The sequence below is a fragment of the Grammomys surdaster genome, unplaced genomic scaffold (assembly GCF_004785775.1).
Source record: "Grammomys surdaster isolate TR1022 unplaced genomic scaffold, NIH_TR_1.0 125671, whole genome shotgun sequence".
Classification (NCBI taxonomy): Eukaryota; Metazoa; Chordata; class Mammalia; order Rodentia; family Muridae; genus Grammomys; species Grammomys surdaster.
This window is the reverse complement of record NW_021620508.1, coordinates 905,114-919,201: the sequence shown is the minus strand read 5'-3', so window position 1 is coordinate 919,201 and position 14,088 is coordinate 905,114. Positions and strand designations below refer to the sequence as shown.

The following is a 14,088-nucleotide window of genomic DNA, read 5'->3' as shown; positions in this document are numbered from 1 at the left end:
CCTAGGAGAAGGTGAAGATGCAGAGGGGACAGGCATGTTCACGCAGGGCCATTATGGGCTATGCTGGACCATGGGGGAGAGGGGAAGGACTGCATCTGTGTCTGGGTGTTGGTAGTGGTGATGAAGGTGGAGGAAGAAGAGGGGGGAACAGGAGGAAGAGATTGTGTTTGTTTCTTGCTATGTTGCCCAGGTTGGCTCTGAATCAAAGGCCTTCCTCTTCAGCCTCCTAACTGCCCGGGTTGTAGGCCTGTACCACACCTACTAACACAGGCTATATTACCAGGGTTGGTGTCAGGCAAGCAAATGTGTCTGACTCCAGGAAGGTCTGGAAGCGGAGCTTGTTAGTAGGGCGCCAGTTCAGCCAGGCTGAGGACAGAGAGAATAGAAGAGGCTGCTGCTGTAGTCCAGGCCAGGGAGCAACAAGAAAGAACCTGGATGAAGGCTGGAAGACGGAGGACAGAATTCTGCAACTGTCTTGCAGAGGGGAGTTCCCAGTCTGCCCATTAGAAGGAAGAGATGGGAGGCCCAAGCCAGGGTGATTTGGGGTGTAGCAGGCAAGGCCAGCCAGGTGTGAGACTGAGGTGGTCCTGAGGTAGAAGTGATACCTGGTTTTAGAGATGGCACCCAGAGACCGATGGGCACCCTCGACACGACTGCAACCACAACGCTTGGTTCAAGCACCACCACCCTAGAGCAGGTGGCTAAGTAACCTTTCTGTCCTGGGTGATGAGGGTAAGAGTGAAGAGGAAGATGATTTTAAAAGAAAAGGGCCTTCCCTTACGTGGGTCGAGCATAGAAGTAGTTAGGACTGAGATTTACAAAGAGCTGACACAGTACCAGGCTCACCACTGCTCAAAACCGCCTGGTTTGCTGAGTGGAGGAAAACACCCGTTCCCACCCATGTCTTTTTAGTCCTCCTCCTGTCCCAACTCTGTGCTTGTCACATCCTTCCAGGGGACCGTCTCCCCTTCCTTCGGAGATCCTGAGTGTCTAGCCCCTTCCCGCTGCCTCCAGCGTCGGCCTCGACGCTCTGGCCCCCCCCCCTCCCACCCCCCCCCGCCCCCACGTCTTGCCACTGCGCATGCTCCGCCAGCGCCCCTCCTTCTCCATCCCCATCCCCCGCCAGCGCCAGCGTCTGGGCCTCGTCCCCTTCTCTGTGTCTCCGTCTAGTCCCCCATCTCGTCCCCGACACTGACACCCCAGGCTCCTGCACTCTCTCTTCGGTCCCAGCCTCGCTCTCCAATCCGAGGTATCCGCGCCATCCGAGGTAAGATGGGAGGCTGGGGAGAAGGGGAGGGGCGAAGCATCCTGCATCCCTAGATAAACAAACCCCGGGAGGGGGCGGCCGAGACCCAGGGGCCTGGCACCCGAAGAGAAGAAAGGGAGGCTGGGCCTGAGGGAAGTGGCAGGCGTTGGAGCCCACATCCCTGGGCCTTCTGATGAGTAACGGGGATCCCTCTGGTTGTGCAAACCCAGAGCTGGGGACCAGGAGGCCTCCCGTGGCTCCTGGAGCTTCTGTGGGCTTGGACCCCTGCGCTGTGGGCAGCCCTCTCTAGCTGACCTCTGTCTTAAGGATCTGCCTCCAGGCCACCCCCAACTTTGCACCGGCCCCCAAGGGCTACCTAGGACCATGACTAAGACGGATCCTGCCCCAATGGCCCCTCCGCCCCGAGGGGAGGAGGAAGAGGAGGAGGAAGAAGATGAACCGGTCCCAGAAGCCCCCAGCCCCACCCAGGAGCGCCGGCAGAAGCCAGTTGTGCACCCCTCGGCACCTGCTCCGCTCCCCAAAGACTACGGTAACCACTGTCCCCACCCTGGAATCCGGTCGGGAGCCTTAGGTGACGGTGGGTGGCTTGGCTGAGCTGTGTTGATGGTGGCCGCGCTGATGGTGGTCCTCCGCGGGAGTCTTAGTGGACGAGCCCTTTAGACCACTCCCCTTCGTTGATTACATTCATCTGTTAGAGAACGGGGATTGGAAAAATTCTAGTCCTCCATTCATGACATATCAATTCAGTCGTTTAGTCATTCAACAAACATTGTCTGGAAAGCCACTGAGAGCCTAACTTTATGCTAGGAACTGGAGCTACAGCACAGAGCAAGGCTTTCCTAAGGCTTTGCCGTGAGAACTCCCCTGTCGCAGCCCCACAAATGAGGCTAAATAGGAGATGACAGGAGACAATGAGATTGATTTTATCAAGCACAGAATGTTGTGAGAGGTTTTAAAGACACCGCTCCCCTTAAGAAGTAGCGTGTGAGGAAAACCCAGGTTGTATCGGGGAGGAGGAGGCTGCAGGAGAATTAACACAGGAGTCAAGGGTCTGAAGCAGAAGGGTGTGAGGAAGCTGAGAGTGACTGGGGAAACGAGGTGCCTATTCATTCCGGGAGGATCCAGGCCAGCGTGAGCCTTGCTCTCAGAGAGACCCAACAAGTAAAGGAACACACTACCCTCTGGGTGCACAGTGGAGTGTGTGCTCTCAGAGTAGCAAAAGGCAGAGACTTCCAGCGTGAAACAGGGGTAGTTGCTGGCTCTTTCCGATTAGGAGCGTTGCAGACTGAGGCCAGAAGCACCAGGAGGGAGCAGCTGAAAGCAACTTGAAGCAATAGTTCCAGTTAGACAAGAGTATGTGCAAAGGCCCTGAGGCAGAAACACATTTGGAATGGCAAGACCACAAAGCTGCGTTTAGGGAGTAATCAGAATGGGGACAGGTCTGAGAGGGACCATTCAAGCAACACCAAGGGCTTTCCCTGTATTCTGAATGTGAGAAGGAGAGAACGTGTGTATGTGTGTGTGTGTGTGTGTGTGATCTAAAAATAGAGTAGGGCAGTCTTGTTAATTACATTTTAATTGAGTTTGTGTCTGCTCACACGTGCAGGCCACGGCATCTATGTTCCAGTCAGGACACGTAGGTCTTTCTCTCCTTTCACCCTGTGAGTCCCAAGGATCAAACTTGGGTCATCAGGCTTGGTGACAAGCCTTTACCTGCAGAGCCATCCCACTGGCTCTCGATTGACAGTCTTCTGGCTTCCGATTAGAAAGAGATGGAGGTCAGCCCGGGCTGGATGTGGGAGAGAGGTTTGAGGACCTCTCCAGAGAAGGCATTGGCTAGCTGTTCCCAGGAACTGTGAGATTCAGAAACTAGTGTTAGGTTCAGAGAGTTGGGGGATGGGGCAGGAGGGACCGCCTGTGGACATGCCACCTACAAAGGATTGATCAGAGGGACACATTTTAGTCTAGTTAGAAAAATAAAATGAATATTAGCTGGAGAGACGGCTCAGTTGATAAAGGCCTGGCCGTTTAGATGTATTTAGATCCCCAATACACACATAAAAGGCTAGGCGTTGGCTGATGGTATCTCTGATCCCAGTGCTGGAGAGTCAGAGGCAGGAGGATGCCTGGAGCTGACCCTGTCTCAAAACTTAGGTGACCAACAGAAGGAGACACCCAACGACATCAACCTCTGTCCCATGGTGCACACTCTCCATATGTGTATACGCAGAGCCACACACAACAGTATCATCTGGGAGTTTGGGGTGCAGCGGGAGGGTCCACCCCAACAAACGAAAACCTTTAGAAGTTGAACTGGATCTGGCTGGAAGTCACAGAACCTAGGCTGAGCCCTCCGGAGTAATTCTGCTTGTGGAACAAAAAGGTTCTGGCAATGTGGCTTATTCAGGGAGGAAGATAAAGGTGGCGTTTGTTTGTTCTGTTCATGTATTACTTCTGAAGAGATCGCTAGGCCTTTGCTGAATGGTGGTATAGCTTGATAGAGGCACACCCCACTATGAGGATAGAGGCAGAAGGTGGGACAGAAACGCGGTGTGTGCATGAAGTCTTTACGGTGAAGGTGACAGTCGAGAATGGGAGAGACAGACAAGAGAGGAGAGAAACTTGGGGTGTGGTTCAGCTTGCTTAGCTCAAAGGCTTGGATTCTGTCCTCAGCAGAGAGTGGACTAGGAGGAGAGAGGGAAGGAGAGAGGGGGTAAGGGAGAGAAAAGGGTAGAGGAAGGAACACTGGGGAAGGAACATACAAACTATTTTTGGGGTTTGCGCTACGCCAAGACATAACAGGCAGCTTGGACAGGTGGCTAGGGCTAGCGGTTTAGACCGGGTGCTGTGAGGAGGCCTCTCTGTGGATCTGGGTTTGCAAAGCGTTACAAAGGCCTGAGGGAGGACACTGGACAGCAGCAGTGCAGAGAGGCCAGAATTAGCTTGGCACATTGGAGGTACAGAAGGTCAGTTGGCTGAAGGGGCCTAAGGCAGAGGGCAGGTGCAAAAGATAAAGGGTACCAGATTGTCCATAGCCTTGGGCACCACAGGGAGGCCCGTGGACAGTGCTGTGTACAGGATGGGAGCCAGAGAAAGGTTCTTAGCCAGGAAAGGGTGTGACGTTCGTGGATGGGGAGAGACTCCTGACTCACCGTGCTCGGTCACTTCTCTGGATATGTGGGATACAGTCTTCACTTCACCAGTCCATTCAGCACATGCTGAGGCCCCTGTGGACACGCGCCAGGGCCCCATCCAAGAAACAGACGTGCCTTCGAGCACTCTCCCGGCTGGCCTCAGATTGGACAGAGCCTGTTCATGGCTCCGTTTTGTAGATGCAAGTACACAGAACTTACATTTTAAAAGATCTATTATTTTATTATTTTTAAATTATGTATATTTATGTACGTCTGTGTGTGGGTACACACAACGTGAATATGGGTGCTTGAGAAGCCCAGAGTTGTCAGGTCACCCTAGAATGAGAGTTATAGGCAGTTGTGAGCCACTCAAGGAGGATGCTGGGAACTGAGCTTCGGTCCTCGGCAAGAGCGGCATGTGACCTAAACCACTAAGTCATCTCCCCAGCCTCCGGAACTTTTTTTTTTTTTTTTGGTTTTTCGAGACAGGGTTTCTCTGTGTAGCCCTGGCTGCCCTGGAACTCAATCTGTAAACCAGGCTGGCCTCGAACTCAGAGCCTCTGGAACTTTTTAAAGAAACATTTGTGAGTTTCTGAAACAAACAAACAACGATAACAACAAAAACACAAAAGATTTCTGGCATATTTATGTATTTGAGACAGGGTCTCACTGTACACTCCCAGGTGGCCTAGAACTCCTGTTTTAGACCAGGTTGTCCTAGAACCCACAGAGCTCCATCTGCTTCTGTCTCTCGTATGCTTCGTATCTGGCCGGGCTTTTTAGATAAAAATTAAAAAGAAAAATTTACCTCTTGGAATTTGACTAGGCTGTGTCCATTCTATCTGTGTGTGTGTGTATGCGTGTGTGTGTGTGTTTGTGTGCGTGCGCACATGTGCACACATACAAGAAGAAGCTGATGACTGACTTCAGGGCCTTGTGTGTGCTGAGCCAGCATCTACTGCTGAGCTATGTCTCCAGGAGCTACGGTGGAGACAGGTTCTTGCTATGTAGATCAAGCTGACGGGGACTCCTCCATGTAGTCAATCCGTCCATCCATGGTAGCCTCAGATTCCCAAGCACTGAGGCGACAGGCGTGTGCTACCACACCCAACTCACTATGCCCATAATTTGACCTGGTAACTGGGGCCCAGAGCCTTAGCAGGACCCTTGAATGTACAGCTATGAAGGTACTGATTGTGCAGTCACTCTCTTTCTAAGGGTGAAATTACCCAATTGTCCAATGTCTTAAGGCACTGGGGATCTATGTGTTACTCATTTAGCACCCTCCTTATGTTGAAACCTGCTAGTTTTCCAGACAACACCTGTGTGTTGACTGTGGCCTGCGTGCCACCAGTTCAAACCATGGATTCAAGACTCTTTAAAGGCAGCATCCTAGAGTCTCCTCCCCTCGTGACGCAAAGGGGAGGCAGCTTGCCTAGGGTGAGTCAGGACTTCTTTTCTCCAGCTTTTACCTTCTTCGATCCCAATGACCCTGCGTGTCAGGAAATTCTCTTCGATCCGAAGACTACCATCCCAGAGCTGTTCGCCATTGTACGCCAGTGGGTTCCCCAAGTCCAGCACAAGATAGACGTCATTGGCAATGAGGTAGGAACACCTCGGGAGGCTGGGGAGGGAGGAGATGGTTCCCCGTGTTTGGGTCATCCTATGTTGTTTTTTTGGTGCTCGCAGATTCTGCGTCGTGGCTGCCACGTGAACGATCGTGACGGGCTCACAGATATGACACTGCTCCATTATGCGTGCAAGGCTGGGGCCCATGGAGTTGGTAAGAGCCCAGACCCTAAAACCTAGGCTCCCAGCCCTGATACCCTCAAAACCACCGAGGACTCAGGCCCTAAAAGCCCATCCGGACACTGCTATCCAAGACCCCAAAGTGTATAACCGAGACACCAGGGTCCCTCCCGAAGTGTTGGAAAAATGGGCTTCCAAGCTGACTCTGGCTCTTTGCAGGGGACCCTGCGGCCGCTGTGCGTCTCTCACAGCAGCTGCTGGCACTGGGCGCGGATGTGACCTTGCGCAGCCGCTGGACCAACATGAACGCACTTCACTACGCCGCCTATTTCGACGTGCCCGACCTTGTGCGCGTGCTGCTGAAAGGGGCGAGGCCCAGGGGTGAGGAGGCAGAGTCTCACTGGGATGAAGCCTGGATGAAGGGTGGAGTTTCTTAGAGGAAGGAGGGTGCGCAGGGATTTGAGAGTATGGGGGCCACCATTTATCTGGTTAACAGGCGGCGGGGGGGGGGGGGGAGGGTGGGGAACACCCAAGATGAAAGGATTAAAGAACTGAGGCCTAACCTTGAAGGGTGCTGGGATTCAAACAGGAAACAAGGGATAGATAGGCATGCTCGAGCATGCAGGATGGCGGGAGTCTGGGGAGTTGGTGCAGGTATGTGGTGATGGGCTCCGATACAGGATGGACAAAGGTGGGATAGAAAGGCAGGTTGAACAAGATGCTTGCTTAGAGACCAGGAGCCCTGAGCGGGGTGAGGCTCCATGCAGATGTTGAAGATGGTCACTCACTCTTACCCTTCCCTTCCCTTACCCCTCGCCAGTGGTGAACTCCACCTGCAGTGACTTCAACCATGGTTCAGCTCTGCACATCGCTGCCTCGAATCTGTGCCTGGGCGCCGCCAAATGTTTACTGGAGCATGGTGCCAACCCAGCACTGAGGGTACTGCCACCCACTCCTTCATCCCCTCCCTCCTGCCCTCCTCTTCCCTTCAGCAGGCCTCGGCAGAGAGAGGATCAAGCCCACACTTAAAACATTAGGAAAGCTCTGCATGTTAAACAAATGAAGTCAAACCTGAGATTCACGTAGTGTCCAACAGATCACGTCTGTTTACTGTAAGCCCCGTCTTACGATGGGGAGTCTGAGGTGAAGAGATCAGAAGAATAGCCCAGGATGTGCTAGGAGGGGTGTTTCTCTTTCAGTCCTGGGTGACCAGGATCAGTGATGTAACAGGCTCCAGCCTAGAGTCTAGATGGTTGACTTTGAGTCTCGGTCTTTTCTTATTGTTTGGTTTTGAGATAGCGTCTCACTATGTACATAGCTCTGGCTGGCCTGAAACTCTCTGTGTAGACCAGGCTGTCCTCAAGCCCTCAGAGATCTGCCTGCTTCTGCCTGCTTCTACTTCTGCCTCCCTAGCTCTGGAACTAAAGGTGTGTACCACTGCTCTCTGCTTTTTTTTTTTTTGTTTTTTTTTTTTTTTTTTTTTTTTTTTTTTGGTTTTTTCGAGACAGGGTTTCTCTTATAGTCCGGGCTGTCCTGGAACTCACTCTGTAGACCAGGCTGGCCTCGAACTCAGAAATCCGCCTGCCTCTGCCTCCCAAGCGCTGGGATTAAAGGCGTGCGCCACCACTGCCCGGCTTTTTTTTTTTTTTTTTTTTGGAGACAAGGTTCCACCATGTAGCCCTAGCTGGGCTGGAACTCCCTCTGTGCACTTGACAGACGTGCACCCCTACATTTCCCAAATCGGCCTAGGGGGTAACCTATCATAATTCCTGCTTTACCCAATCTGGGGGTCTGATCTGTGGTCTCCAAAGGCCTATGCTTGTCCCACTCAGTCCCTATTTCTTGTGTTCTCTATGATCCACAGAACCGGAAGGGACAGGTACCAGCGGAAGTGGTCCCAGACCCCATGGACATGTCCCTTGACAAGGCAGAGGCGGCCCTGGTGGCCAAGGAACTGCGGACACTGCTAGAAGAGGCCGTGCCACTGTCCTGCACCCTGCCCAAAGTCACACTACCCAACTATGACAACGTCCCAGGCAATCTCATGCTCAGCGCGCTGGGCCTGCGCCTAGGAGACCGAGTGCTCCTGGATGGCCAGAAGGTCAGGGGCTGGGGTGAGGAGTGGGGAGGACTCGGCTCTCGCATCCCTCCCGGAGCTGGGTGCATGGGCTGCAGACAGGCTTCCCTGGTAGTCACACCATACTTCATTTCTTCTAGAAGTTGTTGTCAACGCACTCCATTTATGTGATGTATACCCGGTGCTGAGCTCTGAGAGGCCTGTCCCCTGGTCCCCTGACTGTGACAGCTCATTGCAGTCACAGCTGAAACAGTGATTAGCATAACTGTCTGCACACTGTGTGACCCGCTTCACCCTCGGGTGCAAAGTCAGGGCTTTCACTGGGATGTTATAGGCTGGAAAGCCTCAGGGTAGAAACTAAGTGACCCAGGAGGAGAGAAGCAGAAGTGTCTTCAGTTAAAGCAAGTAGAGGCGGGGCTGGGGAAGAGGCGGGGCTGGGGAAGAGGCTCCACCCACACACCTTAGCTTTCATTCCCTAGCCTGTTGTCCCTCGTGTCAAGCCCAGTTGTTCTTTAAGACAGAGGGTCGTGTCAATTCCAGCTCTGCTCTCCTGGAGCTCTGCTGATAATGGAGAGGACAGTGAAGCACTGCTGTGGCTCTGGTCATTCCCGGCGGCGGCAAGGACTGTGACAAACATTCGGTGCCTTGATTTAGGAAACAGACCCCGGCTGGAGGCAGGAGAGGTTTTAGCTGGGGTGTTCCGAGAAGGCTTCCCTGAGGACAAAGCTGAGAAAGTAGCTCCCATAGGCCTGACTGCTGACAGGAAGAAACGGTGTGAAAGCAGAGGAATTCTGGGAGGAGGGGAGCTCGAGAGCTCGGAAGGGGCTGGACCGCACCAGACCTGCAGACCTCTGAAAGGAAGTGGGATTTTGGTATTTTGTTCAGTGAGAAACTGAGTAAGTCATGTTTGTAACAGAAAGCTCCTGGGTTCATGGTCCCGAGGAAAAGGTGCTTGCCATGCAGGTATGGCAACCTGAGTTCCAACAGCAGAATCCTTATAAAGTAGAACTGGTGCAAAGACGTTCTCTTCTAACTCGCACACATGGACCACGGCAATAGCACAGCCCCCTCACCCATACACACACCATTCACGTGTGCGTACATACAAGAATGTGCACACTCACGCTCTAATATTACTACTACTAGTAGTGCTTTTTGGGTTTTTGTTTTGTTTTGTTTTGTTTTTTGAGACATGATCTCTCTATATAGACCATGCTGGCCTCAAACTTGGAGATTCATGTGCCTCTGTCTTCCGAGTGCTGGAATTAAAGGCATGTATGACCACACCTGGCAGTCATTTATTATTTTTTTTCTTTTTTTTTTCTTTTTTCTTTTGGTTTTTCCGAGACAGGGTTTCTCTGTGTAGCCCTGGCTGTCCTGGAACTCACTCTGTAGACCAGGCTAGCCTCGAACTCTCGAACTCAGAAATCTGCCTGCCTCTGCCTCCCGAGTGCTGGGATTAAAGGCGTGCGCCACCACTGCCTGGCTTATGATTATTTTTTTAATTTCAGGATAAAATATATCTTATCTTGAGACAAGAGTCTCACTGTACAGGTAGCCTTGGCTGGTCAGGAATTACCAATTAGATGAGTCTGGTCTCAAACTCCCAGAGATCTGTTTTGGCCTCCCTGGTCCTGGGACTAAAGGTGTGCGCCATCGTGCCTGGCTGACAACATTTTTTAAAGAGCTCACCATGACCCATCCAGAAACCTTCCTGTAACTCAGTGGACGGTTTGAGGGTATGGGTTGACTCTGCATTTCATATCCCAGAAGAGGTTTGCCTTTTGTCCTTAGCTATGGAATACCTAACACGGCTAAAGCAACAACCAGTTTAGGCTTGCACAGTTCAGTTCAGCTTAGTCACACAACAGAAGCAGGTCCTGGGATAGTGGATAGTGACCCTCCTTATGTCTGTCGGTCTCTCTACCTAAAAATGAGATGATAGTGTCCACCTCAGGCAGATTGGGGGTGCATGTCGGAACATCTGAGGCCTTTAGAAGAGAGCCTGGACTGTGCTAACTGTTCTTTGTGTGCCGAGAACACAGTCTCCAGCCCCAATAGAATATTTAACAGGCTAGCTCTGCCAGTCCCTCTGTCTGTGGTGCCAGAGATAGAGCTATATATACCAGGCAAGCACTCTGTCACTGAGCTGCATCTCCGGTTTTAATGAGCCTGTTCTATAGACAAAGAACTCACGGCTAGCAGGAGAGCCAGAGTAACCCAGTGGTAGAATGCTTGTCCAGCATGCGTGAGCACTGCAGAGAAACAATGAATGGCTGTGTGTGGTGGCACATTCCTGCAGTCCTAGCTCTCAGGAGGCAGGAGCAGGGAAGTCAGAAGTTCAGGACCAGCCTGGGCTACTTGAAACCCTGACTCAAAAAGAAAAAAAAAAATGATGAATACAAGGAGGCCTTACAAGATTATCATAACCACAGTCACTGAGAATTCTCTACAGCTAAGTTTTTTTGTTTTTTGTTTTTGTTTTTTTTTTTTTTCGAGACAGGGTTTCTCTGTATAACCCTGGCTGTCCTGGAACTCACACTGTAGACCAGGCTGGCCTCGAACTCAGAAATCCGCCTGCCTCTGCCTCCAAAGTTTTTTTTTTTTTTTAAATATGTATATAGATATGTTTTAAAATGCGTGCACAGGAGTGCAGTACTTCAGGAATCCAGAAGAGGGCACTGGATCCCCAGAGCTACCGGCACAGGTGGTTGTGAGCCTCCCTGCATGGGTACCGGGAACCAAACTTCTGCTATCTTAACATCAAGTGCTCTTAACCACTGGGCCGTGTTTCCAGCATCTTTATGTATCTTAAAAAATGATCCGTCCCCTACTCTTAAGCCAGGCGTGATGCCACATGCCTGAAATCCCAGCACTGGGGGAAGACTAAGTCAGGAAGAGGTCCAGGCCTAGCTCAAGCGGGGCAGGGAGGGGGCACAAATAACTGAGACAGGGTCTCACTCTGTAGCCTAGGCTAGACTGTGTAATCAAGGTTGGCCTCGAGCGTCCTGCAGTTCTTCTGCCTCAGCATCTAAAGTGTTGGGGTTGCAGACACGAGTCACCAGGCCTGGCATCAAATTTTTAGTTGTATGTCACCTGTGGCTATGACTGTTCACTGCAGTAGGTAAGACAGTTCTGAGACACTTTTGTTGTTGTTGTTGTTGCTTATGGGGATGGAGCCCAGGGTCTTAAGCATAGTGGCAAGCACTCTACCATCGAGTTCTATATCCCAGTCCCCTTAACATCTTTATTAAGTGGATGCAATCTTCGTTCCCATTTGGTGGATGAGGAAGCTGAGGCATAAAGAGACCTACGTAGTCACATAGCTGATAAGGGCCAGAGCTGAGATTTGAACCTGGTTCCTGCAGCCATTCTGCCATGCTGCCTGTCTGTCAGTGGTCCACCACGGTCTCCAAGGGCCCCTGCCCAAACCGTGTCATCCTTGTCTCTCCAGACGGGTACGCTGAGGTTCTGCGGGACCACCGAGTTCGCCAGCGGCCAGTGGGTGGGCGTGGAGCTCGATGAACCGGAAGGCAAGAATGACGGCAGCGTTGGGGGTATCCGGTACTTCATCTGCCCTCCTAAGCAGGGTCAGTCTCTAACCGTGGCCCAGGCCGGCGGCAAGGGGGCATGGGCAACTCTGATGCCGGTCTGAGGAAAGGGGATGGGGTGGAGACACAGCAAAGGCCAAGGGTCTCTTTTGACTTGAGCGGTGCTAAACCCAGTCGCTGCCTCCTCCCCAGGTCTCTTTGCATCTGTGTCCAAGGTCTCCAAGGCGGTGGATGCACCCCCCTCATCTGTTACCTCCACGCCCCGGACTCCCCGGATGGACTTCTCCCGTGTGACTGGCAAAGGCCGAAGGGAACACAAAGGTCAGGAGTGTGGAATCAGATGGGTGGGAAGAGGCAGTCTTGGGAACACTGTGTGGGAGGCTCGGCTTCTGCGATTCCGTTCTTCCTCAGTTCCTGCTGTAGAGAATAAGCTGACTCCCTACTTCAGTGGCTTGGTTTCTAATCTGACCCACCACTGGCCCAGGCCAGCTTTTAGAAGGACCTCTGGGGTTCTCAGCCTCCTGAGACTTAGGCTCAACTCTCAGGCCTAAAGACTTCTCCCAATCTTAGGGAAGAATCCGTCTCTAGGGGTTACCGTTTCCGATGTTTCTGGCTTTTATGAATAGAGGTACTCTCAGACTCTCTCTGATGTACGTGTCCCTGTATGAACAAATGTTGGCGGGGGTGCTCTCATAAATATAAGCCTGCTTGTGTGGAGATCCGCCTGCCTCTGCCTCCTGAGTGCTGGGATTAAAAATGTTCACCACCACTGCTTGGCTGGCTTCCACTTACTTTTTGTGAGACAGGATGTTTCACTGAACATAAGATCATACATATGTCTGGCTAGCCTGGCCAGCACACAAGCTCCAGGGACCTGCCCATCTCCACCTTCTTGGTGCCCGTGACTGCACCTGGCTTTTCACATGGCTGCTGGGGATCCAAACTCAGGTTCTCAGAGTTGAGCTGAGTGCAACCTTACTTATTTTCTAGATGAGGTCCCATGGGGTTGCACAGGCTGATCTTGAACACCTTGGCTCGCTAGGCGATGGTGGCGCACACCTTTAATCCCAGCGCTAGGGAAGCAGAGGCAGGTGGAACTCTGTGGGTTTGAGGCCAGCCTGGTCTACAGAGTGAGTTCTAGGGCCACACAAACCCTGTCTCAGAAAACAAAAACAAAAGTAAAAAACCCACCTTAGCTCAAGTGATCTTGTCTCAAGTCTCCTGAGACCTGGGATGATAGACTCTCACCACTACCTTCAACTCCCTTTCTTTTTCTGTCTGGTCACCCTAGGGGTTGTATTCAGGACTTGAATATATGCTAAGCAAGTGAGCTTATCCTGAGTCGTGCCTCCAACTTTCTTCCCTGCATTATCAAAGGGAAATTCTGGGGCTCCTGACTTCTGCCTCCGTTTTTTTTTTTTTTCCCCCTTTGGTCTCCATATCTTTACCTTTCATTCCCAGGGAAGAAGAAGTCCCCATCTTCCCCATCTCTGGGCAGCATGCAGCAGCGTGATGTGGCCAAAGCTGAAGTTGGAGACCAAGTCCTTGTGGCAGGCCAGAAGCAGGGGACTGTACGCTTCTATGGGAAGACCGACTTTGCTCCAGGTGAGGGTGGGCCATGGCTGAGGTGTGGCTCAGATGCACAAGGCCCTGGCTTGCATCCTCAGCACTGAGCTTAAGGCCTCTTCGCAACACCCTGTTGCAGGTTACTGGTATGGCATCGAGCTGGATCAGCCCACAGGCAAACATGACGGCTCTGTGTTTGGTGTCCGGTACTTTACCTGTGCCCCGAGGCATGGGGTCTTTGCACCAGCATCTCGTATCCAGAGGTGAGTCTCCCTGTGCCCTTCCACTTAGTCCCCCAGGATGGTCCTTTTGGACTGGCATGACATGGTTGCTTGTTGTACTGTTCCTGTTTCCCTTGGGCTCCTGGGGTTTCATTCAGCTCTTAGCCCATCATGGTTCTGAGTTTTCTATATGTCTCCCTAGGATTGGTGGGTCCGCCGACACCCCTGGAGACAGTGTTGGAGCCAAAAAAGTGCATCAAGTGACAAGTGAGTTGGGGCCCGAGATGCAGGAAGGAGTATGGGTATCAGGATGGGAGAAGGGCTGTGGGTTCTCAGCTCTGTGAGTGACTATCTCTGGCATTTGACACATGTGACCAGAAAAATATGAGACAGGGTCCCAAGAAAAAGAGGTACTGTAGACATGGGGACGTTAACATGGGTGTGAGGATTTGGAATACAGTTCAGTTGTCTAGAATCCCCAGTGAGGGGCTGGGGGCGTGGCTCAGTGGCAGAGCCCCTGCCT

General features: G+C 52.1%; 1 protein-coding gene across 1 annotated transcript in view; it reads left to right on the top strand.

Moving 5' to 3' along the window:
- Nucleotides 1–1,133: 1,133 nt before the first annotated feature.
- Nucleotides 1,134–14,088, top strand: part of Clip3 (CAP-Gly domain containing linker protein 3) — a 15,463-nt gene continuing 2,508 nt past the window's right edge. The window contains exons 1-12 of the mRNA XM_028787617.1: nt 1,134–1,267; nt 1,574–1,796; nt 5,867–6,006; nt 6,091–6,184; nt 6,370–6,531; nt 6,971–7,089; nt 8,015–8,251; nt 11,682–11,817; nt 11,971–12,099; nt 13,240–13,383; nt 13,484–13,607; nt 13,768–13,832. Of these exons, the coding sequence (XP_028643450.1) occupies nt 1,631–1,796; nt 5,867–6,006; nt 6,091–6,184; nt 6,370–6,531; nt 6,971–7,089; nt 8,015–8,251; nt 11,682–11,817; nt 11,971–12,099; nt 13,240–13,383; nt 13,484–13,607; nt 13,768–13,832 (1,516 nt within the window). The 5' untranslated portion in view covers nt 1,134–1,267; nt 1,574–1,630. The remainder of the gene's footprint in view (nt 1,268–1,573; nt 1,797–5,866; nt 6,007–6,090; nt 6,185–6,369; nt 6,532–6,970; nt 7,090–8,014; nt 8,252–11,681; nt 11,818–11,970; nt 12,100–13,239; nt 13,384–13,483; nt 13,608–13,767; nt 13,833–14,088) is intronic.